Raw genomic sequence first — 26,390 nt, 5'->3', positions numbered from 1 at the left:
GTGGGTTTTAGCCCATGAAAGCTTATGCCCAAATAAATGTGTTAGTCTCTAAGGTGCCACAAGGACTCCTCGTTGTTTTTGCTGATACAGACTGACACGGCTACCACTCTGAAACCCGTGGAGGTTTAGTGTTTTTGTATAGACCTGTGCATTTCGTGTGCAATTTAGTAAAGACCAAATGGTGAGGGAGTGCTAAGACAGAGGATCTGCACCCCAAGAGTGGGTCTAGAGACCCCCAGTAAAGGCTGTGCCTGGGCTCTGTTCAGACTCCAGCGACTTAAAGCCCACGGGGATTCAGCATTTGGATCCTCTCATCAGTATGCTGAGTGCCCAATGCAAGGCTTTCCTGAGACTCCGACACCTTCGGAGACAGAAACAGGGGCGCCTCTGGCAAAGAGGTGTTTACACAGTGTTCCTCAGTGCCCTGGGGAAGCACGTCAAGGCCGGTGCATGCTCTGTAAGCGCTGGGCTGGGCTGGCTGGAGTGATTCTAGCCTGGCCTCAGAGTGCTTTATGCAGGGGCTAGCCCCCTGCTCCAGTGGATACTTCCAGGGAGGTGCTTCTTTCACAGGCCAGATGCAGCTCTCAGTCTCCTGCAGCAATTCTTCCCACTAGTCCTAGTGATGATGGGCTTGTGATGGCAGCAGTTAGCAAAGGCCCAGCCCCAGAGGTGTGTGCCCGCTGCAGCTGGCAATAAGGGCATGCCTGGAAGTGGAGCACTTTGCACAGTTACTGCAGAGAACAGTGACCATTTGTGCAGTGGAAAATGCTGTCTGAACATCACGAGGGAGAGTTGCTCCCCTTGGTCCCTGTGCACAACCTGGTGGGACCCCAGATGTGGGGCACTAGCCCCTCACTGCAGTCAGCCTCATTCACAGGCCTTAAAGGGCCTGGCACATGCATTCAGTTACCCAGCTGCCTGTGGCTCTCCAGCTTTAGGATGAGGGCAGGATTCATTCTCTTTCAGCTGAACAGCTCAGCTTCTCAGTGAGGCCCCACAAAGGCTCCTGCTTTGCAGTGCCCCTTGGGCGCAGATTTCTTGGGTGCAAATCCAAGCCTGCCTGCTGCAGAGCCCAGCACAGGGACCAAGGGGGCAAAGCTCAGACCTGGCACAGGCTGGGATTGCCCTGTGGCCAAAGTGGCCTGGTGAGCGTGGTGCTCTCTCTCTTGCTAGTGGCCCCTAGACCACCTGAAGATTAATGAGTCTGCTACAGCCTTGGCTAAGAGCCACGTGGCTTTTAGCTCATGCAGTAGAGGCTCATACACTAAACTTCAGAGGTCCCAGGTTCGATCCTGCCTGCCCACAACTGGGGTCTTTCCGCGATACATTAGCAGGCCAGTGATGGCAGTGTCATGGCGACACCTGCCAGCATGATGGAATTAGCTGGCAATGTAGTTAATTACCCATCTGCTAATATGCAAGTAACAAGCCTCTAATGTGTAATTAATCACCATTCACAATACAGAAGCCAGTCAGAGCAGGAGTGGGTGCTGCTTTGCCTTCCACGGGCACTTGGATTTGAACCCTTTGCTGGAGGGCAGCCGGTCAGAAGCAAAGCTGACCCCCGCTGCCTTCAGTTCATTTTGGGGTTCTTAGTGGCCCTCTGACCAGAGAGGTTCTTCCTGGCCCGTGTTGGCTCTGGGCTGGATGGGAAGAGGGTCTTTTGCCCATTCCCTCTCTGCTTCTTCGCACGGACCTGCAAGCTGCCCAGCAGTATCTCATTGATGTAGCTCAGTGTTTGGTTGTTGAAAACCATATTGAGGTGATCCACTCCAGGCAGCTCCACCACATGCACTCGCTGCTTCTGCTGCTTGTCCCATCGGTTGCACAGCTTCATGCTGCGGGTGCTGACAGTGTCATCCCCGTCCCCATAGACCACGTCAACGGGGTCCTCATAGGGGAAGCGCTCGTCATAGATGTAGGTCTCCACTGTTGGGAGGCCCGTGCCGTAGAGGCAGTAGGTCTCCACGCCAGGAGGAGGCAGCCCTTTCAGCAGGTCCTTGGTGTCATTCCACATATACCAGCCATCCTCAAAGTTGACGTCGAGGAAGAAGCGCCAGTAGTCCCGGTACGTGTAGTTGTAGGACGGCGTGGAGATAAAGACGTGTGATTCGGGCCAGGCTATGTTGGTTGGGAACATCCAGGGGCTTGTGGTGGCCATGCGCTGTTCCTCACGCAGCTTGATGTTTGTGACCATTGGGATGCCCTGGTTATCTCCTGCAATTCACACAGGACTCATCAGGAACAGCAGCTCTAGCAAAATTAACAGATGTCCCAAAGCAGTGTACAGACTATACATACAGAGATCATTCATTGCTGAAATGCAGCCACCGCTGGGGGGCAGGAGGGGGACAAGGCTGCTGCTCAACAGATGCACTGTAATTCAGGGCAGGCGGCCAAGAGAAATATTGTTTTGAGGTAAACTATTGGATTATTAGCTAATTCAAATGATGGAACATCCAGCAGCACAACCCTTAGCACCTTGTAGCAATGGGGTCAGTCCTGACTGTGTGGGGAGGACGCCCCCTACAGAGCACCCTGCCCTGCTGCAGCACAGCACCCGGTAGCACTGCACTGGGGCATTGGGGTCAGCACTAACTCTAAGGGGAGAACAACAAGGAGTCCTTGTGGCACCTTAGAGACTAACAAATTTATTTGGGTATAAGCTTTATATATATCTTGTGCTATATGCCATCATGTGCCAGCAATGCCCCTCTGCCATGTACATTGGCCAAACCAGACAGTCTCTATGCAAAAGAATAAATGGACACAAATCTGACATCAAGAATTATAACATTCAAAATCAGTAGAACAACACATCAATCTCCCTGGACACTCATAACAGATTAGAAGCGGCAATTCTTCAACAACAAAAAAACATCAAAAACAGACTTCAGTGAGAAACTGCAGAACTGGAATGAATTTGCAAACTGGACACCATCAAATTAGGCCTGAATAAAGATTGGGAGTGCCTGGGTCATTACAAAAACTAATTTCCCTCTGCTGATACTCACACCTTGTCAGCTGTTTGAAATGGGCCACCTTGATTACATTGAACTCATTACCACTACAAAAGTGATTTTTCCTCCCTTCTTGTCAACTGTTGAGAATATCCCATTTCCATCTTAATTGAATTGGCTCATTAGCACAGATCCCCCACTTGGTAAGGCAACTCCCAGCTTTTCATATACTGTGTATTTATATCTCTCTACTATATTTTCCACTCCATGCATCTGATGAAGTGGGTTTTAGCCCACGAAAGCTTATGCCCAAATAAATTCGTTAGTCTCTAAGGTGCCACAAGGTCTCCTCATTGTTTTTGCTGATAGACTAACACGTCTATGACTCTGAAACCTGTCACTATCTAAGGGGAGAGCGCTCCCTATGAATCACCCACACCACTCCTTACAGCCACAGTCCTTCCCTGCTGGGATCTGTCCCTGCTTCTCTCAGCCCAACCAGAAGTGTGTGTGTTGGGGGTGGGTGGGGATAGGGTTTTGTGCCGCGGGAGTTTCTCAGCGGGTGGTGCTGGGTGTCCGGCAGGAGGGGAAGGGGTCCTAAGCCTGTTTTAGGTTTTCTGAGACGGCTCTGTGTGTGCGTTGCGAGGGGAAGGTGTTTCCAAGGGTGTTGTGCAGGAGAGCCAACTCTCCTGGTTTTACCGCGAGTCTTGCCATATTTGGTGTATTTTGGAAAGACCCTGCTCCTGGAATCCTGTGATTATTCCAGAGAATGTCAGCATCCTTTAAACCGAAAGTAAGTTTCTGACCCTCCTGGCTGTGGAGAAAGGCATGAAAATGTGACTCTAATGCAGTCCTAAAGGCTCAGACACCAGAAGGCAAAGGAAAAGCACCCACGTCTTTTTTCTAAATGTCATGATTTTTAAGCCACTCTCATGACTTGTTGAGGCCCAACTCATGATTTTTGAACTTCTGGGGTTTACAATACTGGGTGAGGGCTCAATGATGTTCTGAATTGGGGAGAGACTTGGTAGGAAGTAGAGGGCTTCTGCATCTCAGGGAAGAAGGTGTGTGTGTGTGGGGGGGGTGTTTTTGAACTCATGGGGGTAGGGCTGGGGGGAGGATTAGAGTGGAGTGGTGTAGTGCATAGGAAATAGTTTAAAGGACCTCCCTGTGTTCTGCAGCAGAAGCCACCAGAGCCCTGCTAGAGCAGCAGTGTATACACAGAGCTAGGCCTTGCATAGTTCATTCTTTGGACCCTAGCTGTGTCTGTTGGTTTCCTCATCTTCTGAATGCAGTATAAAGAGAGTACAGATACAATGGAGGGGGGACTGGGTGTGCTGGCAGGGTTGGGTGTATGGGAATGGAGCCAGTTGGTGAGTGACGGTGGGCATAGGGCTGGTCAAAAAACTCTCAACAAAATGTTTTTTGTTGGGAAATGTCAATTCGTTTCAATGGGGACTCTTTGCAGGAACATATTGGCTGTGACGCAGCTTACATCAGGAGAAGACTCTGGTGCACGATGGAATTTCTGGTGGGGAGGGATCAGCCAATGGGCCAAGTTGTATAACTACAAGTCATCAGGCCAGACAGAGAACAAAACCAGCAGGCTCTGTAGGCCATTGGGGTGGGTGTGCACCTGGGATATAGGAGACACAGGTTCACGTCTCTGCTGTTCCAGGGGAGTGCCCTGATGCAGGGTTAGAGAGTCAGTGTCTCTGGCCCAGGGATTATTTATACAAAGTAGAAAACTTCAACAGGAGAGCCTGAGAGATCCCTGCCCCAGAATAGCCCCTTGCCTGCTGATTAGGAGGAGGGAGAGCTTAGTTCAAGTTCCCCCAAATCAGGCAGAGTGGGGTCTTGAACCTGCGTCTCCTGCATCCTAGTTGAGTGCCCTAAACACCAGGGAAGGGGCTATTCTGGGGTAGGGGAACTGTTTCCCAAGGAGCTGTAAGTGGAGTGAATTGGGAGAAGGGTGTGCGTGGTACCTGCAGGGAATAGCAGGTGGAGCTTCAGTGGGAGTCTTTTTACTGTTCCTTTTCTACGGCAGGCATTTCCTCCCCGCCTGCTCAGAAGTGCTCGTCCCTGGCCAGTGCAGCAACGCTACCCATAGCAAACCTTGGGTGGGCTCCCTGTCACTGGACTTGGGCTCCCTCAGGGGCAGTGCGGTCAGACTCCAGGAGGTTGGTGAGCTCCTGATAGAGCCATTTGCAGCCCCCCGCCCACCCTGTACCACCCTGGGGGCTCTACAACAGATTCCCACCTCCTCACTACTCCATGAAAGGAAGGCAGGAAGTGGACAGTGGGAGCCATCACCCACCGGAGGCCAGGACGAGCATGGACTTGACGGCCCCACCCCAGGGGGCACCGAGGGAGATGAAGCCCGCGATGAACTGGTCTTTCCAGGCCTGGGGCTGCTGCAGCAGGAAGTAGAGGATGTTGAGGTTGCCCATGCTGTGTCCGAGCAGGAAGACCCGTCTCTGGTAGGTGTCGTGCATCTCCTCAATCAGTGCCTTTAGGTTCTGGAAATACTTGGGCTGCTGGTCTGGGGAGAGAGGGGCATTGTGCCATGGGCAGGCCAGCCATGGCCAGCAGGAGCCCAGCTGGGAGCAGGTCCCTAGAACCTGGCGCAATGAGAGACACAGCAACCCAGGCCTGGACCGTCCAGTGGAGGGGCAGAAGAGGAAATGCACTGGGGGACACTCAGACAGCCCCCCCCCCACTAGAGGATCACTCCCTGCAGGGTCCCCCCATGCCCGCACTATATGATCATTCCCTGTGGGATTCCCTCCCCCCACATCTCTCACAGCAGGGCCCCCCCTCCCCTCAAGGGTGTCTCTTTCAGGCTCTCTCACCCTGCTCCCCATCAGGCTTGCTGGCCTGGTCTCCCTCATGGGCACGGGGCTCTCCCTGGGCGCCAAGCTGCCAGTGTGGGTGCCCTTCTGCCTCCCTCCCTGGCTGTCTGGGCTGAAGTAGAAGCTGGTCCCAACCTTGCACTTACTGGGCCCAACCCTCCAGTCGTAGGGGGCAGCCCGTACCGTCTGGTCCCGCACGTAGCCGTTGTTCACCAGATTCTGCACCAGGGTGTGTAGATAACCTAGAGAGAGACAGCCCAGAGATTGGGGAGACCCCGAGAGAGACAGCATGGAGGTTGGGGGGACCCCCAGAGATACAGGGCAAGGATTGTGGGGGTCCAAGGAGGTACAGGGTAGGGGTTGGGAGTCTCTAGAAACATAGAATGGGAGTTGGGGGTAGCCCAGAGAGAGAGAGAGCTGGGGGAGACAGATAGCACTTCCTGGTGCAGACATAGCATGGGAGCTGGGGGTCCTTGGCCACACACTGCTGTCATGATATTCATTTAAATGGTGACATGTAATATATCGTTTGGAATCTAATAACACACTTGTCATTCATACCACTGTGAAATGTGTGTCACAAAACTGTAGGTGAAATTATGGATGCTTTCTGATCTTACCTCTTGGAAACTGTAAAAAGACAAAGCTAGACACAGGTATAGTGTATCACGAGGGTTTCAATAAGGTGAAGAAAACCCTATTCTGGCTAGTCCAGATTTTGAACTCTGTACAGATGCACCAGATGTTGGTTTAGGTGCAATACTAATGCAGTCAAAGGAAACTAACAAAACCACCCCGTTAGGCTATAGGAACTCGGGCAGCTTCTCTTTAACAAGAAGTTCAGGGTCCCAACTGACCACTCCCCATTGGTTTGCTTGCCCAAAACCAAGGGATCCAATTCCAAGCTGCTATGGTGGAGCATGACACTGCAAGAATATGACACATAAAGAGGAAAGAAAACATGGCAGCAGATACCCTGTCCTGCATGCTTGGATTGTGGTGTTGGTGCCAGTGGCCGTGCTGCACTCACATGCCATGAGGCAGGGATGGGGCACTTGCTCCAAACCAGAGGGTGTCCCTTTTTCTCCTACAGGACACGCAGGAGACCAAGCAAATGGTTCTGCAGAGGATCCAGCAGAGGCAGCAGCAATGGCGAGAGCTGTGGAGGCTGGAGCGGAAAAGGCTGCTAATGGAAGAGAGATGCATGGAGCTGGAGGCCAGGCATCTGAGTGAGAAAGCAGAGTTGGAGCAACAGAAACTTGCTGACCAGGCCCAATGCAGGCAGCTCAGACAGAAGAGGAGGAGCAAGTCCCACCTGTGGGACCCAGGAGGAAGGACATAATGGCATGCCTGATCGGGGCTAGCAGACCACCAGATGTGGGTATGATGGACCCATCACTCTTCCTGTAGCCTGAGGCATTCTGGACACTAAAGGTTACTCTGGGATTCTGACTGGGGGAATGTGGGAAGTGATTTTTTTTTAACAATGTGACAGGGTTGAGCCTGAGGGCTCAGGTACAAGCTTACCACGGCCAGACTCAGTGGTCAAGGGGGCAACCCTCACTGGGGAAACTGAGTCAGGGTTGAGTGTGTCTGTGGCAGGATCTGCTAGCAGTGGGGGACCCTGTCATATCTAGGTAAACAGCTGTGGGCTAATGCCCCACTAAGAACAGGGAAGAGTGCTGGGAGTGGTAAGACTCTGGCACAGCTGTGGGCCAGAACACCACTGAAATCAGGGAAACTGAGGCACAGCTGGACAGTTCTGTGGCCCAAAAATTGTAGGCTGCAGTGAGACACTGGCACAGCCGAGGGTAGCCGGGAGCCAGCACTCTCCTGTGAGTAAAGAAGACTCAAGATGGTAAGAGACCTGGTTACACACCTTTAGGGGTGGCAGAACCCTTTACTGGCCTGGGTGACCCAGATGGGGGAGAAGCAACCACCAGGGGGGCATGAATGCTAAGCACAGGAAACATGACCCCCAGTCTGTGGGCTCAGGGGGACTTTGAACCAATGTCTGTGGAGTAGCCAGTGGCTAATCCTATGGGAGGGGTGACAGACTGCTCTGTGTCAGGCCTGAGACACAGTTACCTAACTCACTGTTGTCATAACCTGTACATACAACCTGGTAACACGCTGGTCCTGACACTCAGTATGTGGTGTATGTACGGGGTGTGTACACAGAGTTATAAATGTGTGCTAGAATTATGTTCTTAACGTGTTTGGTAAGCAGTGCATAACCCGGTCTGCCCCAGAGAAAGAAACGTGGATTTGCTCGTCTGGTCATCAGGCAGAGACAATGAAGGTACATTTACATGAAAGGTAAACAAAGCCATCCGGAGAGTTCATGGGGAAAGACCCCTCGATGGGGAATGATAGGAGAGAGGAAAAGCCATTTTAGCGTCCATCACTTGAGGGTCTAAGAGACAGAGCTCTGAAATCACAGAATGTTGGATCCTTCAATCTCTGGGAGCTGAGGCGAGGTGAGAAACCTGCTCAGGCAAAGACTGTCATTTGCTGGAATTACGTTTTAGTCTCAGAAACGTATTTTTGCTTTTGATTGCTTGTAACCCTTTCTGTCTGTATCCCTTCTACTTGGTGTCACTTAACCAGGGCCGGATTAACTCTCCTATGGGCCCAGAGCTATTAGATGTTGTGGGGCCCCTGTATACAAGTCTTTTTTCCTAATTTAAAACAAAATGATCGCAATTATGGCATCGAGGGTATTAACGCTATACTAAACTTGCCTTTAATTAACATAAAGCTGTTCTGTGGTTACATTTCAGTCTTAAAATATGCGGAATATAGTTAAGTTAATTCAAAATAGACTGCTTCTTACCTTAGAACAGCTGTTATATTCGTTTCGTTTTGGGAGGGAGTTTGGGTGCAGGAGGGGGCTCCAGGCTGGGGCAGTGTTGGGGTGCAGGAGAGGGTTAGGGGTGCAGGCTCTGGGAGGGATTCTAGTGCAGGAGGAGGTTCTGACCTGGGGCAGGGAGTTGGGGTGCGGAAGGGAGTGTGGAGTGCAGGCTCCGACCGGGAGGCACTTACCACAGGCGGCTCCCGGCCGGTGGTGCAGCAGGGCTCAGGCAGGCTGCCTGCCTTCCATAGCCCCGCGCCGTTCCCAGAAGCAGCTGGCTGCTGGCACGTCTCTGCATACCCCTGTGGGAAGGGGGACAGCACATCTCTGTGTGCTGCCCACACCCACAAGTGCCTCCCCCGCAGCTCCCATTGGCCAAGAACTGGCCAATGAGAGCTGCGGGGACGGTGCTGGGGTGGAGACAGCGTGCAGAGCTGCCTTCCCTCCTGCCAGGAGCCGTAGAGTCGTGCCAGCAGCCAGCCGCTTCCGGGAGCGGCGTGGGGCCACGGCATGCAGGCAGCCTGCCAGAGCCCTGCTGCACTGGGGCCGCCCTTAGCCCAGAGCTGCAGCCCCTAAAGCCCCTGTGCTAATCCGGCCCTGCACTTAGCCCTATGGCTTTTTGTGTAATGTGCTTGTTTTTCTTTTAATATGAACTGACAGTGCTGTGATTGACTTAAGAGTGTCAGACAATCCCTAGTAAAATGAACGAGCTGCTGTTTACTTCTCTCTAAAGGAGCAGCAAACTTAATTACTTCTCTGAGCACTCTAGGAGCAGGCTGGGCAGTGCAGGGCAGATGGGTTGGGGGAAATTCGGGACTGGCCGGGGTTGGGGGTTCCTTGCAGAAATTAACTGGGTGGTGGAAGCCAGGTGTGACCTGCCGGCTTGTCTGCTGGCTGTGGGTGTCCGGGCTGTGAACCACACGGCAGAGCATTCAAGGCACCCAGAGTTGCAGTGCAGGTGGTGACATAGCCTCTCACTGGTCAGAGTTGAACCCCAAAGCATCACAGGGGACTCTAGCCCTTCACCCAGATTGCATTCCTCCCCATTTCCAGGCTGTGGGCAAGCTCCTGCCTGGCCTGCCCAGTGTCTGGGTCCCTCTAGCCAGAGGCATTGGCTCAGTGCATTCTGGGTCTCCTCACTCCCTGGGATAGTTATGCCTAGTGGCATTGTATGGCCCTCTCCTCTCAGACGCGGGTCACTGCACCATGGGCTTTGCAGAGATCTTGCATCCGCTGGCCCTCAGCTTCCCGCCGCCTGCTCCTGGCTGTGGGGTTGGGCTGTGCAAGGGTCCCAGAGCTGGGACAGACTCAGGGATAAGGGGTAATGGGCCTGGGCTTCAGAGAGCCCTGCAAAGCCAGGCCTCGGCAAATTCTGCAGCAGGCAGGGACCCTTTTCTACTGCTGGGCACCAGCAGCAGGATCAGCACCCTGGGAGCTCCTCCCAGGCCATGAGGACCCCTTGCCTTGGACACCGAAAAGGGCACCCCTCACCTGCCAGCTTGCTCTTGTCCAGGTACTCCACGGAGTAGGTCTTGCCAAAGCCGGGCACGCGGATTTGCACCCCAGGCGCATTGGACATCTTGCTGGTGCTCCGGTTATACACCACTCTGCAGGGACAGGACAGGAGATGGCAGGTGGGTGGCAGATCCACCCGGCCAGGGCGGAAAGGCGAGGCCTCTGGGTGGGGACAGAAATCCAGGCAATCCCCATCCTGCATAGGAAACACCCTGCCTGGGAATTCAGGATGGGAGTTGGGAATAGGGCTTGTTTCTAGGGCCCATCGCTCGCTGCAGGGCACGTGTCAGCCCTGAATAGCCGATGAGGTGGCTGTTAAGATTTTGCATTATTTGTGGGTGTTAAGGCTAGAGGAGCATATTGTGACCAGTCTGTATATCATGGGCCAGAGGATCTCACCTAGGGATACCTGCATCAGTCCCAGCCCTCCCAGGTGAGCTAGAGCAGGTCAGGTGCATTGCAACGGGCACAGATGAGTCCTGGTCAGCTAGAGGCAGAAATCCCTGGTGACAATGCAGGAGACCTGCTGTGTGGGGTTAGGAGATGGGGAAGAGGTGCCCCATAACTTGGCATTTCCTGGCTTTTTAGGGTTTGCAGTGGTGGGAAGGGGGGACCACACTGACCTGGGCTGACCCCTCCGAGGTGGAGGTTTTGTTTTGTTTATGTAGGAGGCTTTTGGGTTGGGGGGGGCAGGGATGCCCTCCGGACTCCCCCTCTGGCATGTGGGGACAAGGAGGGAGCACCCATGTCTGAGGTTGCAGGGAAGAGGGGGTTAATTGCTTGTGCAGAGAGGCCTGGTGAATCCATCACTACCCTTCCCAACTCCAGCACAACAGAGCCTGTGCTCCGAGGCAGGGGAGCCGTCGAGTGCTGATCTCTGACCTGTGCCCGCCAGGCCAGGTCTGGCTCTCAGAGCAGAGGAGTCTGTCCAAGCTGCACAGCGTTAACAGACACTGGAGAGCCCCTGGCCCTGGAACTCAGAATGTCTCAACCCCAGGAACCTTGGCCACCTCTCCCCAGCCGAGCTGAGCTCTGTCCCATGGGCCATCTTCTCACAGCTCGCAACCCTAGAACACAGGGGGCAGCCCTCTTCCCCAAGCGTCGTCTGCGGCTTCAGATCTGCTGGAAACACAGAGCCACGGTCTGGCGATCTCGACTCAGCGGCAGCCTCGCTTTTGCACGGCTAGCAGAGCCCTCAAGTGTACCACAGCTTAACCGATTTGGGGGAGGGAGAAGCCGTCCTCATTAAAACAGCCTGGGAAAGGTGCACTGTGGTGGGAGCCAGGAGACTGTGAGGTCAACTCTCACCGCGGTTTACATTTGCGTGTGTGTCACAGCCCTGATTCTGAGCAACACCTGGGGGGTAGGTACAAGCCAGCCTCCCTCTTGCACAAATGAGGTAACTGGGGGGATCTCTAGTCACTCTGGGAATAGAATCCAGGTCTCTGACAGCTAACCCCAGTCGCAGACTTGTTACCATTCCGAGTGCTGGCGCTAACCACTAGCCCCCACCCCCTCCCAGAGCCAGGAAAAGATCCCAGCCCAGCCTCTATCACCGAGCTAGAGGAGCTGCTGTGACCCGCTAAAACATTGGCTTGTCCAGCTCTGACAGAGAAGGCAGAGAGCTACTCCAGCAAAACCTCCAAGGGCAGCTTGTAGCACCAGTCCCGTTGGAAACAAGGGAAACAGCAGCTATCTGCTAGGGACGCCTCTTCCACTAGCCACATAGTGTCCGTCTTTACTGCGGGCATGAGCACAGACTCACAGATCCCAAGGCCAGAAGGGACCACTTGGGTCATCTAGTCTGACCCCCTGTAGAGCACAAGCCAAAAACTGGCCCAAAATAATTCCTAGAGCAGGTCTTTTAGACAAATATAAAGTCTTGATTTAAAAATTGCCAGTGATGGAGACTCCACCACGCCCCTTGCTAAATTGTTCCAACGGTTAATTTCCCTCACTGTCAAAAATTGGCACCTTATTTCCGGTCTGAATTTGTCTGGCTTCAACTTCCAGCCATCGGATTGAGTTAGATCTTTCTCTGCTACATTGCAGAGCCCATGTTCTTTGTTCCCCACGTAGATACTTATAGACTGTAACCTTCTCTTTGTTAAGCTAAATAGATTAAGCTCTTTGAGTCTATCACAACAAGGCAGGGTTTCTTATATTTTAATCATTCTCATGGCTCTTCTTGGACCCCTCTCCAACTGATCACCATCCTTCTTGAATTGTGGCCACCAGAACTGGACACAGGATCCCAGCAGTGGTCGTATCAGTTCCAAATACAGAGGGAAAATAACCTCTGCTCACACTCAGAATTCCCTTGTTCATGCATCCCAGGATTGCATTAGCTGTTTTGACCACAGCGTCGCACTAGGAGCTCATGTTCAGCTGATCATCCACCACAACTCCCAAATCTTTCTCAGAGTCCCTGCTTCTCAGGATAGAGTCCCCCATCCTGTAAGTGCGGTCTACATTCTTTGCTCCTAGATATATACATTTATATTTAGCCATATTAAAACATAGTGTTTGCTTGCGTTTTAATATGCTAAATTTACTTGTTTACTAAGAGATTCAGATCACTCTGACTGAATGACCTGTCCTAGTCATTATTTACCACTTCCCCGATTTTTGGGTCACCTGCAAACTTGATCAGTGATGATTTTATGTTTTGTTCCAGGCCACTGATAACATTTTAAATAGCATAGGTCCAAGAGCCGATCCCTGCAGGACCCCACTGGAAACATACCCCTTCAATGACAATTCCACATTTACAGTTACGTTTGGAGACCTATCAGTTAGCCAGTTTTTAATCCATGTAATGTGGGCCATGTTAATTTTACATCATTCTAGTTTTTAAATCTTCAATCCTATTTGGTAGCTTTGGTTCCTGTGATGGGGTATATATACCCCACACTGGGCAGCACAGCGCTAATGAGTTCTTGTGAGCTCGAGTGGCCCCACCCCATTACACCTGTTGGAGGGAGGAGCTAAAAAGGGCAAATCCAGCACCGGTGGTGGGAGAGCAGATCTTTGGTCCTCAGCCCCTGGAGTAAGGCAGGAGCTCCTCAGCTGGCCACTGCCCTACAACTCCTCCCTGAAAGAAAGGAGGGCACAATGCTGATCCACTTTTGATAGGCCTATTCTTCCATATTAGCCTGTGAGCCCAATTGGGGCCACAGATTTCCAGAAGGAGCTGAAGAGAGAGCCTTGCCCCCCTTGGGGCAGCTCATGCTTGTCCATGTCTTTTGTCTTTGTTGACAGCCCCAGAACCTGCTGAGCCCCTTCAAACTGCACCAGTGCGGTGAAACACCCGCACAGCGCTGGGCAGAGACTGGAAGAGTGCAAAGCCTGGCCTAGAGTGTGCCATGGGGAAGGAATGCAGAGACAGACCCATTGCAAGGAATGGGAGTAAGGGCAAATAGTGACTAAGATAGGAAAAGCACCGATTGACATTGCTTAATTACGACCTAACTTCCTTAGATGTGCAGTGAAGGAATATTGGTGTTAAGTTTTAGTGGCATGGAAACTGACCGAAAACAAACCAGCCATTTGGGAACTAGAGGGCTATGGGAAAAGGGTCAGATATAGAACATTTCTTAAAAGGCCCATTATAACAAGATAATGGCTTCACTTGCAGATCTCCAGGAAATGAACCTTGCTCCCAGATGGTGTGGTGGAAGCTGGTGAAGAGGCAGTGTATTCTCCATGCAAATTGAGAGTTTGAATCTCTGCTGCATGGGAACAACAGGACCCTGCTTATATCCCTCATGCCCTCAGTCCTCCCGACCCCGCACTGGATGCAGATGGGAGGACACAGAATCAGGGCCTAAAATGGTGTATTGGAAACTCTGTTAAAATTATAAACTATCACTTTACATTCTCAGGGGTTTGCCCCAGCCTGCTTGCAGGCTAGAGGGTACTGTATGGAAGTGTGTGATCGGGGTCTTCAGCAGCCAGACTGCAAAGAGCTGACATAGAGCAATTTGGGCCTCAGCCTTACGGAGCAGCCTGCTTTGTCTCTCTCTGGTTTTGGTGCGTTAGGGTTCTGGAGGCTAAGAAATAAAGCCATGTCTAACTTCAGTTTATATGCTGTGAACATAACACCTACGGAGGTTAAGAAACAATTCAATGACTTGGACTAATCAGAAATCAGTGGTCTGCCTTTGCAAGATTTATAGATTTATAAGAGTCCCAAGCGAAGCCCTTGGGAGCTCTCACGGGCCAGCAGCTTTCCTTAATTCCACTTCCATTTTCCTAGTGCTCGTTTCTAGGCCTCGCCACACCCCGTCTCACTATACAGACCTTCTCCCTGCTCTTTGGGTATTCACAGACTCTCACCATGTCCCTATGAGGAGCCCCCGTCCCAGCCAAGTGGCTGCACTTTGCCCTTCCCCAGAGCCCATCCCTCCCAACTGTGAACCTCCTCTGTTTCCCTCTCCATCGCTCCTACCTGGGGATGGCTTTCTGGGACGGAGGTGCCCAGAAGAGGATGCAGCATTTCAGGCATGGCTTCACCAGGGTTCTACAGAGGGATGGAGCAGAGCTGCTGCTCTTTGGGGTACTGTGTCTCACTGTGGCCCTCCCAGCTCCCCTGTCCCTCCCGGGAGCAGGGCTTTTACCCCAAACACTAGCTGAGTTCTCAGGGGACTCTCCAGATTCCCACCTCTCACCCAGTGCAGCAGAGCTCTTTATTTGCACTTCAACCCCCTCCCATGCTGTTCCCTGCATTCGTGGGGCTCAGTCCCCAGGGCAAGGAGCCTGCGCAGCTTCTGGGCCGAGCAGGCTGCCATGGCCAGGGCTCCCCCCTGGGGCTCTGAGCAGGTATCACGGATCCGTGCTCACAGGACAATCCCAGGAGAATCCTGTCTTGGCTGAGGTAGCTGGGAGTTCGAGGAGGCCCTGGCTGCTGGGTCCCCCGCAGCCCTGACTAGCTGCATCTCAGACCCTCTGGATGGACCTGGCCTGATGCGGCTGCGAGTGTAGAGGGAAGGCAACACTCAATGGTGAGGTGGAAGGCGCTGGGTGGGTGGGCAGTTGAAGAGCTCCCTTTGTCCTCAGTGGGCTATGGGGCCAGCTGGCACAGTACCAGTGAGTTAGGGCTCACAGGAACTCTCCAAGGGGATCTCTGGGGTGGGGTTGGGCAGAAACCTGGTGTTGTCGATCCAGCAGGCGACGCCAAGTGGCAGGAACATGTGCAGGTTGATCCAGAGGGTGAAGTAGTCCTCGGTTTTGCGGTGGCACATCCAGTTCACCACTTTCGGCTTGTCCAGCTTGGCCTCCAGCTGATTCCCCAGGCACGCGGGCACTGTGGGCACCAGAGACAGAGAGGAAACAGCCAGTCAGACCTCAGCACGACAGGTCCTGGGCTCTGCTGCTTGAGGTCTGTCCATAGCAGCCCTATGGCCGGCAGGCCCCAGGGGTGCTCTGAGGGTGGCTCAGGAAGCATAGGCAATGCCAGGAGGGCTGCACCTGCCAGAGCCCATCCCTGCTGCTAGTGTCACCATGGGGCTCCCCTAGGCAGGTGGGGACTGCATGGTGCCAGGCAGGGATGTGTTCAGACCGGGACACCTGTAGGGAGGCAGGGACCACATGGATGCCAGGCAGGGACGCGTTCAGACTGGGACACCTGTAGGGGGGCAGGGACCACATAGGTGCCAGGCAGGGATGCGCTTAGGCTGGGGCTCCCCCCACATGGGCATGCCTGCACAGGGGTTGCACCAATGTAGCTGCCCCCCTGCAGCCCCTCAGTGTAGACACGCCACACTGGTATAATAGTGAGTGACTTACATGGGTGCAGCTCACTCTGGTTTGAAACCCTACGTGGGTGTCTCTCTGGACACAGGTGCAGACCAAAGGCTCTTGCTGCGCTGTGGTGGCTCGCTCCCTCTGGCAGCACTTGGGTGTCACTTCGAGTCTCTCCCGGATGAACCCCAAAACCACTTGACAGGCCAAACATCCCTGGGTCCCCTAAAACACTGGGGGAGGGTCGGGACTAGTAAATCGTTATGGGGACTTCAGAAAAGCCAGTGGCGCAAAGCTGGCAGCAAGAGTGTGATCGGTCAGTGGAGCTGGGGTGCCTGCCAGGGCTAACTGACTCCTCCCCAGTTCAGCCTGGCAGGAGGAAAGCAGCCCAGGGCTAGTGAAGCGGGGGGGCCCTTGGGTGGGGACGGAGGGCTGTTGGCAGAGCTGGGTGGCTGCAGTTGGGGCTGAAGGGCACCAGCAGAGCTGTGGGTGGGCGATCGATCTGTGTGCTGTGCCACCACACCACCTGGCCTCTAGCTATGCTGTCTGGCCTTCGTGAGCCCCAGGCTCGCCAGGACACAATGTCACACAAGATCATTAGATAATTATTAAGGGAATTTGTAACTGGGACTCCAAAGGTTATCACGGAGCTCAAGGGCGGCGGGCTGGGCAGAGTTTCTGCCAGCAGCCTGATGGGGGCATGAGCTGGCAACCCGAGGATCTGTGCCTGGAGATGTAGAAAGGACTGAAGACTCAGGTCCGGAGTTGGGCCCCCGGCGCTCCCAGTCTGTTCAGAGGCTCAGCGCTGAGTCTCGCTGATGGCATGGACTGTCCTAGGACACCAACTCATGCAGCGGGGCTTAGGGTGCTGGGACACCAGGGCCATCTCCCCACAGGGCCAAAGGGAGACCAACCCAGGCACAGGAGGGGACAAGGCAGGAGGCCGCTCTGGCTACAGAGAGAATCTAGCATGGCAGCCATGGTCTCTGTTACAGTGTCACAACTGGGACGAGGGCAGTCAGACCTATTGGTGAGAGCAGGGGTCAGGTACGGGAGGTCAGAGTCTGAGGTGGGTCAGAGGGTGAACTGAGAGTCAGGGATCAGGAGGGTTACCAGGATCAGGCACCAGGTGCAATCCAATAGCAAAGTCGAGGACAAACCAGGGCCAGAAGCCAGCGCACAGGGTCTGGAGTGCAGGCAGGCAGTCTGTGTTACTCAATCAGCTCCCCTTCATGGCTTCCTGGGTTATATACTGGTATCGGCCACTCAGGGGACTGTGAGAGGATGCCACTCCAGTCCCACTGGGTGGCACTTCCCATTGAGCCCTCCTGTGGTACCTTCCCTAAGCTTCCCATGGCAATGTGGAAGTGCCAGAAACCCAGAACCTCTTTGGGTCTCAGTTCTAACCCCACAGGGTCCAGCAATTGAACTCCAAGGCAGGCCCTGCTGATGCTGCTGGAAGCAGGGAGGCTCCATGAGTGAAGCCCAGCCTGGGGGGAAGCGTACCTTTAAAGGGCTCTGGCCAGAGCCAGTTGGAGTGTGCAGAAGCGCATGTGATGCAGTGCGGGACAGCTAGCGCTCAGACACTGCCTATAGCAGAGTTCCGACAAGCACTGCGTGATCACTGAACCCCATGTGGTACCAGCGATAACACAAACCGAGTCGAGACCTTGAGTAGAAGAATGGAGCAGGCCAAAGCCCCCCAGAGCTGAAACAGCTGGAGAAGGTTTAAACCAAGCTTGACTCTATCTGCGGGCAATGGGCCCCAGCAAAGAAGAAGGTAGCCTTATTTCCGACAGCAGCCGGTTCTGAAGCACTGTTAGCTTAGGCAGGGGAGGCTAACTATGACACTGTAGCACAGAAAGGTGAGGCATGGTGCACTCCAAGTCAAAATGAAACCTAGGAGAGATGTTTTTAAACACAGAGAACAAAAAGAAAGTGAATCCAAGAGAAGTCTGTGACTGATCTAAGACTGAAGAGCCAGTCTTGCCATTTGGGGGGGGGGGGGCACTAACTGAGCACCTGATAAGAAACCAGGTCATGATAGGGACCTGTGACAAAAGACTGTCCAATCTCAGATGCAATGTGGACTGTGCTTGCTACACCTATGGCTCAGGCTGAGACCCTGAAGAAAGTAATGATGGCTATTTCCAGTTGAAGTGGGTTTGTCACTACTAGATCCTGTTTAGAAGCACCAGGATGGTGATTCCTAAGGTGTTATAGAAAAATATGCTAAAAAGGATACATGAAGATCATTTAGGGATTGACAACTCTAGGAAAAGGGCCAGAGATGTTTTACACTAGCATCAAATGAACAGTGACGTTGAGGAACCTGTCATATCCAAAAATACAAGCTAAGTCAAGCCAAAGAGCCTAGTTGTGGCATAGGAAAAACTGGCCCCCTGGCGCATGGCAGGAAATGTGTACGTTGGCTGGAAAAAACTTTGTACTTGTCCTAGATGATAATTGTCACTTCCCTAAAACAGCCTTACTAGAAAATATTACAGGTAAGCAGGTGATTGTGCATATCAGATTTATTTTTGCTAGACATGGTATATTTGACATGCTAATGCCTGACAACAGGCTGCGGTTTAGTGGGCATGAATTTTAGCAGTTTGCAGTGAAGTACAGGTTTAGATGTGTAACTGCTAGTCCGCACAGTCCCTAATCCAGGGGTTTAGGTGGAAGATGGTGTCAGAATTGTAAAGTGCCTAGTGAAAAAGGCTGCAGAGTCAGATTTTGACCCATATGTTACATTATGGAAAGACATAGGAAAGACCAAGGAAGCATGGAAGTCATTATGGAAAGACCAAGGAAGCATGGGCTGTCACCTGCTGACATTTTATCCAACAGAAAACTGAAAGCAAGAGTGCCTGCACTGTTAGAAACTGACATCAGAGTCACTGGGGACTTGCAGATGTAGAAAGAGATGCATAAGGCAAAATAAAAAACTCAGCATGATTTTGGGTCACAAGAGCTACTAGCACTTCATGAAAATGTGCTTCTCTATGAAGGGAAACAGCTGTGGGTCCCAAGAGGTTGCCCTGTGGTCATGTGAGGTTGTCACCGCAGACAGACACATACTATGGTGTGTGGACAGGAGGCAGCGACTCCTGCCTAGCAGTTAGGGCCCAAGGTGGCACACCCAATGGCTCATCTCTGATGGCAGCCCCGCCTACTAGATACTGCTCTCGAGGGCAGCGTTGCCTAATGGGTACAGTTCTCAGCAGCAACCCCACCTAGTGGGTTCAGTTCATGGGCAGCAGCTCCACATATGGGTACAGTTCTCAGGTGGGGTAGGGGCACCGGGGCCATCCCACTCCACTGGGTTCTGACCCAGGGCCCTGGGAGGCTGTTGCTCACCACATGGTGCCTTGCATCAGCCTCAGGTCAGCTTCCCTGAGTCACTTCCTACCTAGCCCTGACTGAGCTGTCCAGCTGCCTTTTAAACCTTGCCTCCAACCAGAGCATGCTCAGCAGGGGAGGAGAAACGGGGCCTCTTAAGCCCAGAGCTGCTCCTTACTCCCCTCCTGTCCAGTGAGGGATTAATACATCATGTCACACCTCCCTCCCTCAGAATCAGTGCTGGGGCACGGTCCTGTGGTTCTTGTGCCCACAATCTTTTAAGAAAAAATCTGCATTTTCATGATCCTAACCTACCCAGTGAAGGCTTTCAAAGCTGTACAGCTGCCAGGAGAGGTACCACCACATAATCCTGGGGTTGGTGTCTTTCATGGTGTTCAGCCATTGTAGTGGCACATGGTCGGTCACTAGCCGAAAGGCATTCATTCCCTCACAAGTAGCACCTCAGAGCATCCATGGCCCATTTCACTGCTAGGGCCTCCTTCTCAATGACTGAGTAGGTGGTTTCTCGCGGGAACAACTTCCTGCTGAGGTACACTCTGGGTGTTTTCCACGTCTGTGTTTTGGGGTAGCACTGTGCCTAGGCCCACCTCGGAGGCCTCTGTTTGGAGTGTCAACTTCTTGGTGAAGTCAGGGTGGGTGAGCATGGGTTCTCAACTCAGCTGCTCCTTTAGCTCCTGGGAAGTCCTCTCGCAGGTCACCGACTATGGGGCCTTCCTTGGGCTGATGTTCTTTGCCAGGTCTGTCAAGGGCACTGCGATGGTAGCGAAGTTGGGTATGAAGTGCTGGTAGTACCACACGAGGCCGAGGAAGCGGCATACCTGGTGTTTTGTCACGGGGGGTGGCACATTTCGCCAGAGCCTGCACTTTGTCAATGAGTGGTCTCAACCGCCTCCTCCTACTCAGTAGCCCAAGTAGGTCACCTCTCGCCGGGCCAGCCGGCATTTGGTCGGGTTGGCTGTGAGCCCTGCCTCCTGAAGGGCTTGTAGTATGACTGATACGTGCCTCAGATGGTCTTCCCAGCTCTGCCTGGAGATGATAATGTCGTCAATTCATGCCGTGACATATGACTTGTGTGGGGCAGCCTTATCCCGCACTTGGACAGTGTGGCTGGGCACTCGCCTTCCAAGCGCCTCCTTATAGCCTGGGGTGGTGCCGCAGCATGCTGCCTCAGTTTCCCCTCTCACCTGTCTCCTCAAATGCTCCAACCAGGCCATAGCATTTAAAAATAGACTCCTTCTGGAGCTGGATCTAGTTTATTTAGTCCTCACACAATTAGCCCTTCTAGCCCCTTCAACTGCCAGCTCCATGGTTCAGATAGTTCTCTCTCCTTGAGCTCCGAGCCCTCTGTCCCGGAGCTGGGTCACAGTTCAGCCTCTCTCCCTCCCTGAGCCAGGAGTCCCCATCCCCCATCCCAGAGCTGGGTTTCAATCTCAACAGTCCCTTTTCTCCCCACAGGAGCCAGGCTTGCGTCTTGCAGCAATCACCTGCAGCTGCAGCTTTCCAGGCTTCGATCCAGCATGGCATTCCCAGCCCCCTTGCTCCAGTGTTACCAGCTGCCCCTCCAACTGCCTCTCCCGTACAGCCCCAGGCCTGACCTGAGTTCATCACAGGGCCAAAGTTATTTCCCCACCTGGGGAGCTGGCCTTGTCGCTGGTGGGGCCGAGGCCATGTCCCCTGGTGGGGAGGCAGAAAGATGCAGTGACTTGGGGCCTGCCCTGCCCTAGTGAGTCCCTGGTACTGGCTGGGCAGAAGCACACTACTGACCTTGAACGGCTGCCCCCCTCCCCTGCTGATTGTGTGCAGTGTGTTCGGGACTCTGAGACTGCAGGCAGACTTGCTCAGAGGCTGCACGCCATCCATACGCCTCCCACATGCTGTCCACATGCCATCCACACGCCACTGGCATGTTGCCCAGACATGTCCTACATGGCCTTCACATGCCACCCAGGCACCTCCCAAACATCTCCCACTCACCTTGTATGTTGATCATATGCTTCCAACTTGCCTCCCACATGCTGCTCACACAGGAGCTCAGAATGGTATTTTATCGCATGTCAGTACATGTCAAATACATGGAACATGCCACCCACATGCCAGCCCTTCGGGGAGATGGCAGCGTCCCAGGAGTGGCCTTTCAGACACACAGGACCACAGACTGCGGGCTTTCTTCCCACACCCTGACTGCAGAGACAGGCGGTTCTAGGATGTATCAGGCGAGGCCTTTCCAGGAGAGATAGGGAAGTATTAATGCCCTTGTAGAAGGCACTGGTAAGACCTCATCTTGACTAGTGTGGGCTGGACTGGTCACCTGTGTTCAAGAAAGATGAATTCAAGCTGGAACAGGTGCAGAGAAGAGCTATTAGGATGATCAGGGGAATGCCGGGCCTGTCTTATGAGAGGAGACTGGAAGAGCTCGCCTAGCCTAGCCAAAGGAGGGCTGAGAGGGGCTGGTTTGAAGCTGGAGCTTTGTGAGTGGGATGATATGATGGGGCTGCCTGTGATAGCAGGGACTAGATTCAGTGACCCAGCAGGTCTCTTCCAGTCGGATGTTTTCCCCACTCCAGCTCAAGCCAGTCTCTGCACTGGGACAGCGTGACTCATCAAACACAGCCTCTCCCGGCTGTGCATGGGGTCAGACAAACAGGGCAGAGTCCAGCAGCAGTGTGAGAACAAAGAGCGCAGCAGTTTCCACGAAAAATGCCAGCCCAGCCGAACGGGGTGACATGACCGGGCAGGCCTGTCTGGCTGGCTTCCCTTGTGGAGCATGGGAATGCTCCTTCCAAGCTAGGGGGTGGGCGAGACTTTGGCTAAGAGAGTAAGTGCCGCACATGCAGGGCTGAGTAGGGAGGTGATGTTACCTCTGTATATGACACCAGTGGGACCATTACTGGATTCTGTGTCCAGTGGTTGTCCACACTTCAAAAAGGATGTTGAAAAACTGGCAAGGTTTCAGAGCATAGCCACAAGAATGATCTGAGGTTCGAAAAACCTGCCTGACAGTAAGAGACTTCAAGTATTTCAATCTATCTAACAGAAGGTTAAGAGGTGATTTGATCATGGTCTGTAAGTACCCATGTGGGAAGGCGATTTCTGATCACAGGGGGCTCTTTCAACAAATTCCATTGGCTGGAAACTGAAACTAGACATACTGAGGCTGGAAATAAGGTATAATTAACCACAGGCCCATGGCACTAACAGAGCCCCCAGGGGACAGATGGGATAACATGCTGTCAGTGGCTGCAAGACCTCTTTCCATTTGTACAGCTGCCGTCCCCTTTGTTAGGTCCAGGCCAACTCTTCTGTCACCAGGTGCTGCCCTACACAACTCCTTTCACTTAGCCCCCAGCTCCAGCATGTCACACCAGTGGAGGAAGCAATAGGGCAGATCCAAATTGCCACCACGCTGCCATTCAGACTGAATGTGCCAAATCTATGCGCTCGGCTGTGCTGTCTTTAATCACTGTAACTTCAAACCACTAGAACACAGAGCCAGGACTGGAACCCAGGGGTCCGGAGCCCCAACACTCTGCTGGGGGACAGGGACAGTGCTTTCTATCAAATAACTGTGTAACCCACTGGCAAACTGTGGGACCAGACCCCCTCGGCTCCACCTGAAGTGTACCCCTTTAGTTCACATGCGACAGCTGTGTGGGGGTGTGGCACAGGGAGCGGCTCACAGACAGGGACAGGCAGCGGGTGAGGGACCGGGAGCGGTTCAGGAAGAGGGACAGGCATGGGGGACACCACAGGGAGCAGCTCAGGGACAGGCAGGGAGTGCAGTGCAGTGAAGTGTGGGGAGTGGCTCAGGAAGAGGGACAGGCAGGGGGCACTGTGCAGGGAGTGACTCAGAGACAGGGACAGGCAGGGGGTGCGGCATGGGGAGCGGCTCAGGGACAGGTGGGGGCGCTGTGCAGGGACTGGCTCACGGACAGGGACAGGCAGGGGGCGCGGCACGGGGAGTGACGCAGGGACAGGCAGGGGGCACGGCACGGGGAGTGACGCAGGGACAGGTAGGGGGCGCTGTGCAGGGAGTGACTCAGAGACAGGGACAGGCAGGGGGTGCGGCATGGGGAGCGGCTCAGGGACAGGTGGGGGCGCTGTGCAGGGAGCGAAGCAGAGACAGGCAGGGGACGCGGCACGGGGAGTGACCCAGGGACAGGCAGGGGGCGCTGTGCAGGGAGCGAAGCAGAGACAGGCAGGGGGCGCTGTGCAGGGAGCGACGCAGGGACAGGCAGGGGGCGCTGTGCAGGGAGCGAAGCAGAGACAGGCAGGGGGCGCTGTGCAGGGACTGGCTCACGGACAGGGACAGGCAGGGGGCGCTGTGCAGGGAGCGACGCAGGGACAGGCAGGGGACGCGGCACGGGGAGTGACCCAGGGACAGGCAGGGGGCGCTGTGCAGGGAGCGAAGCAGAGACAGGCAGGGGGCGCTGTGCAGGGAGTGACCCAGGGACAGGCAGGGGGCGCTGTGCAGGGAGCGAAGCAGAGACAGGCAGGGGGCGCGGCACGGGGAGTGACCCAGGGACAGGCAGGGGGCGCTGTGCAGGGAGCGAAGCAGAGACAGGCAGGGGGCGCTGTGCAGGGACTGGCTCACTGACAGGGACAGGCAGGGGGCGCGGCTGAGGACGGGGGACTGATGAATAACTGTGAACAGCAGGAGAGAAAGAAAAGCACAAGGAAGGCCCCGCATCAGCTCTCCGGTCCCCATGCTGGTCCCAGGGCAGAGCCCTGCCTGATCTGTGATGGCAGCACCTGGCAGTGAATGAAGCAATGCTTCCAAAGGATTGTCCTGAGCTGGCCAGGCCAGGCTCCTTGGCCTGCTCCATCACCCCCAAAGCTCTCCGAGCGCTGGGTGCAGGCTGCCCCCAACACGCAAGCAGAGCCCCCAGGGAGTGTCTCCATGCTGCCGTGCCGGGGGTGACCTTACCGAGCACCACGGGCGGGGTGCTGTTGGAGGGTGCTGCTTCTGGCGTGGCGCTGGGAGGGAAGAGCACGTTGAAGAGCCAGAACTGGGCTGTGGGCTGCGGGAGCAGCAGCACCAACACGAGCAGCAGAGCCCTGTAGCCTGCGCGCCCCATGGCAGGTCCAGCTGGGATCCCTTCTGCACCTCCGAGCAAACAGCCTTTTATTTTATCAGCGCACCGGGTCAGGCCAGGAGACGTGGGGGGCGGGGAGAGCTGCAGGGGGACGGCCGGGACGGGGAGGGAGAGCCGAGGGCAGTGACTGTGCTGCACACACCGTCCCCAGTCTCCCGCTGCAGCCAGGGCCCTTGGCTCACCTGGAAACCAGCCCTCGGCCTCCCGAAAGCAGAGACACCCAGAGTGGAGCCCATGTCTCCCCGAGCTGTCCCCCCACCAAGTGCTGGGGACAGCACCCCTCCCCTGACAGCCCGGCCACAGGCCTCCTCCCGCACGGGGTCACGGGTCCTGTGAACACAGCGACTGCAGGCTGGCACGACCGAGCAGAGCCCGGTGTTACCCCACGGGGCAGGGCGCTGGGGCAGCAAGGATCCGGTCTGGCACGGTGCTGCTGTCTCTGGGCCCCGGGTCACTCCCCAGGGGCCCCAGCCTGTGGCCTTTGCACTAACTTGTCCCGCACAGCCCAGGCTCTGGGAGCTCCTCAGGGGCTGTTCTGCAACACAGCACGGCCACACGCGCAGCCAGACCATGCTGCTGCCACCCACGGGGGGCAAGCCCCACGGCTCCCACGGCTGGGGAGTCTGCCCACAACCGGCAGCACTGCTACCGCCCACAGAGGCCAGGCCCCACAGCTGGGGAGTCTGCCCACAGTCAGCAGTGCTGCTCCAGAACGGGGAAGTCAGGGAGGTGTAGAAGACTCGTGTGTATCTCACACACACACACCGAGTCTTCTACACATCCCTTCTACACACCCTCTTCCACACACACCCCTTCTACACCCCCCCTTCTACAGCCAAACCCACCCACCCTTCTACATCCCTTTTCTACACACCCACCCCTTTCTCCGCCTTCTACACACACTCAACACCCTCTTCTACACCCCTGCTTCTACACATGCACACACGCACACAGCCTTCTCCACCCTTTCTACACACACACACTTCTACACTGCTCGTCTACACACAGCCCCTTCTCCACACACGCATCCCCCCTTCTACACCCTTTCTATATACACACACCCCTTCTACAATTGCACACACACACATACAACTCTTCTCCACACACAAACACACACACACACCCTGCCCAAAAATGGATGTTTTTCATTTTGTTCTAAATTTTCTGTAAATTTTTTGGATGAAAAATTTGGACACACGAGATTTTTGAAACAATTCATGTAACATTAGTGGGGCAAACCCATTTTTGTTCCCTTCTTAATGTTTTCTCCCACCCCACAGCAGTGAGGGGAGTAAAGAACAGAGAAGGGGGGCCGGCCCCACCCCCCAAAACAAAATAGTTCAAAACCAGAAAATGGCACCAACATGAAGAATTTCCACAAACATTTGCATTTTGGTCGGAAAGGCGTTTGCTGCTGAACTCCGGTCCCCCGGGAACTGCCTGACAAACACCAGTCCTGAGCAGTAATCAGCAGGCTGGGAGTTGCTGGAACCACCAGTGGATTATGCCTGCGTGGCAGATGTACGGTTTCACGGCTGAGCCTATATATCACATTAGCTTTTGCCTGGAGTGGGTCTGTGCAGTCACATGCAAAAAACAACAACCGATCCCTCCCATGGCCTTGGCATTTCCAGGGTCCAGCCCTTGCTCCTCATTCCCTTCCAGACCAGGAGAGTGCAATTCCCAAGACACCAGCAGGCAAATCATGGCCTGCAGAGCTAAGGTGACCCTTCCCACATAACCTTAACTCTGCCCTGGGCAGCCCTGCCCTGGGGAGTCCCTCAGGGACATCTCAGTATTGAGGGCCCAAAGGTGGGAGCTGCACGCTCTGGTCACCATCAGACTGTGGCTTCATTCCTGTTGGACTTACATAATGGGTCAGCAAAGCCGCACGAGTGGCTGGCGGCCCCACTATCCCCCGGCACACCACGCTGGCGGACCAAGCGCTTGTGAGTGATGGGATCAGGAACTGGTTCTTGGTGCCAGACCCGAGATCTCCACTGGGGCA

The 26,390-nt window shown here is 54.4% G+C and overlaps 1 protein-coding gene across 1 annotated transcript; it reads right to left on the bottom strand.

The window, feature by feature from the left end:
• LCAT (lecithin-cholesterol acyltransferase) lies at positions 1-24,425 on the bottom strand. The gene is made up of 6 exons (XM_038368546.2): positions 24,214-24,425; positions 15,330-15,486; positions 10,158-10,273; positions 5,959-6,054; positions 5,278-5,502; positions 1-2,217 (listed from the first exon to the last, which is right to left on the bottom strand). Exons 1-6 carry the CDS (start codon positions 24,362-24,364, stop codon positions 1,574-1,576), a joined length of 1,389 nt encoding a protein of 462 aa, XP_038224474.1. The 5' UTR covers positions 24,365-24,425; the 3' UTR covers positions 1-1,573.
• Positions 24,426-26,390: the final 1,965 nt, after the last annotated feature.

Source organism: Dermochelys coriacea, chromosome 12 (assembly GCF_009764565.3).
Source record: "Dermochelys coriacea isolate rDerCor1 chromosome 12, rDerCor1.pri.v4, whole genome shotgun sequence".
In the NCBI taxonomy this organism is placed as follows: Eukaryota; Metazoa; Chordata; order Testudines; family Dermochelyidae; genus Dermochelys; species Dermochelys coriacea.
This window is presented reverse-complemented; position numbering and strand designations above follow the sequence as displayed.

Bases quoted from the DNA above. Each gene is read 5' to 3' on its own strand.
- LCAT (XM_038368546.2), bottom strand. From the start codon at position 24,364: ATGGGGCGCGCAGGCTACAGGGCTCTGCTGCTCGTGTTGGTGCTGCTG. The intron at 10,274-15,329 runs GTTTCTGCCCAA...CTGTCCCTGCAG, and splicing joins TGCTGGATCGACAACACCAG to AGTGGTGTATAACCGGAGCA. The intron at 6,055-10,157 runs GTGAGGGGTGCC...GTCTCTCTCTAG, and splicing joins GGACAAGAGCAAGCTGGCAG to GTTATCTACACACCCTGGTG.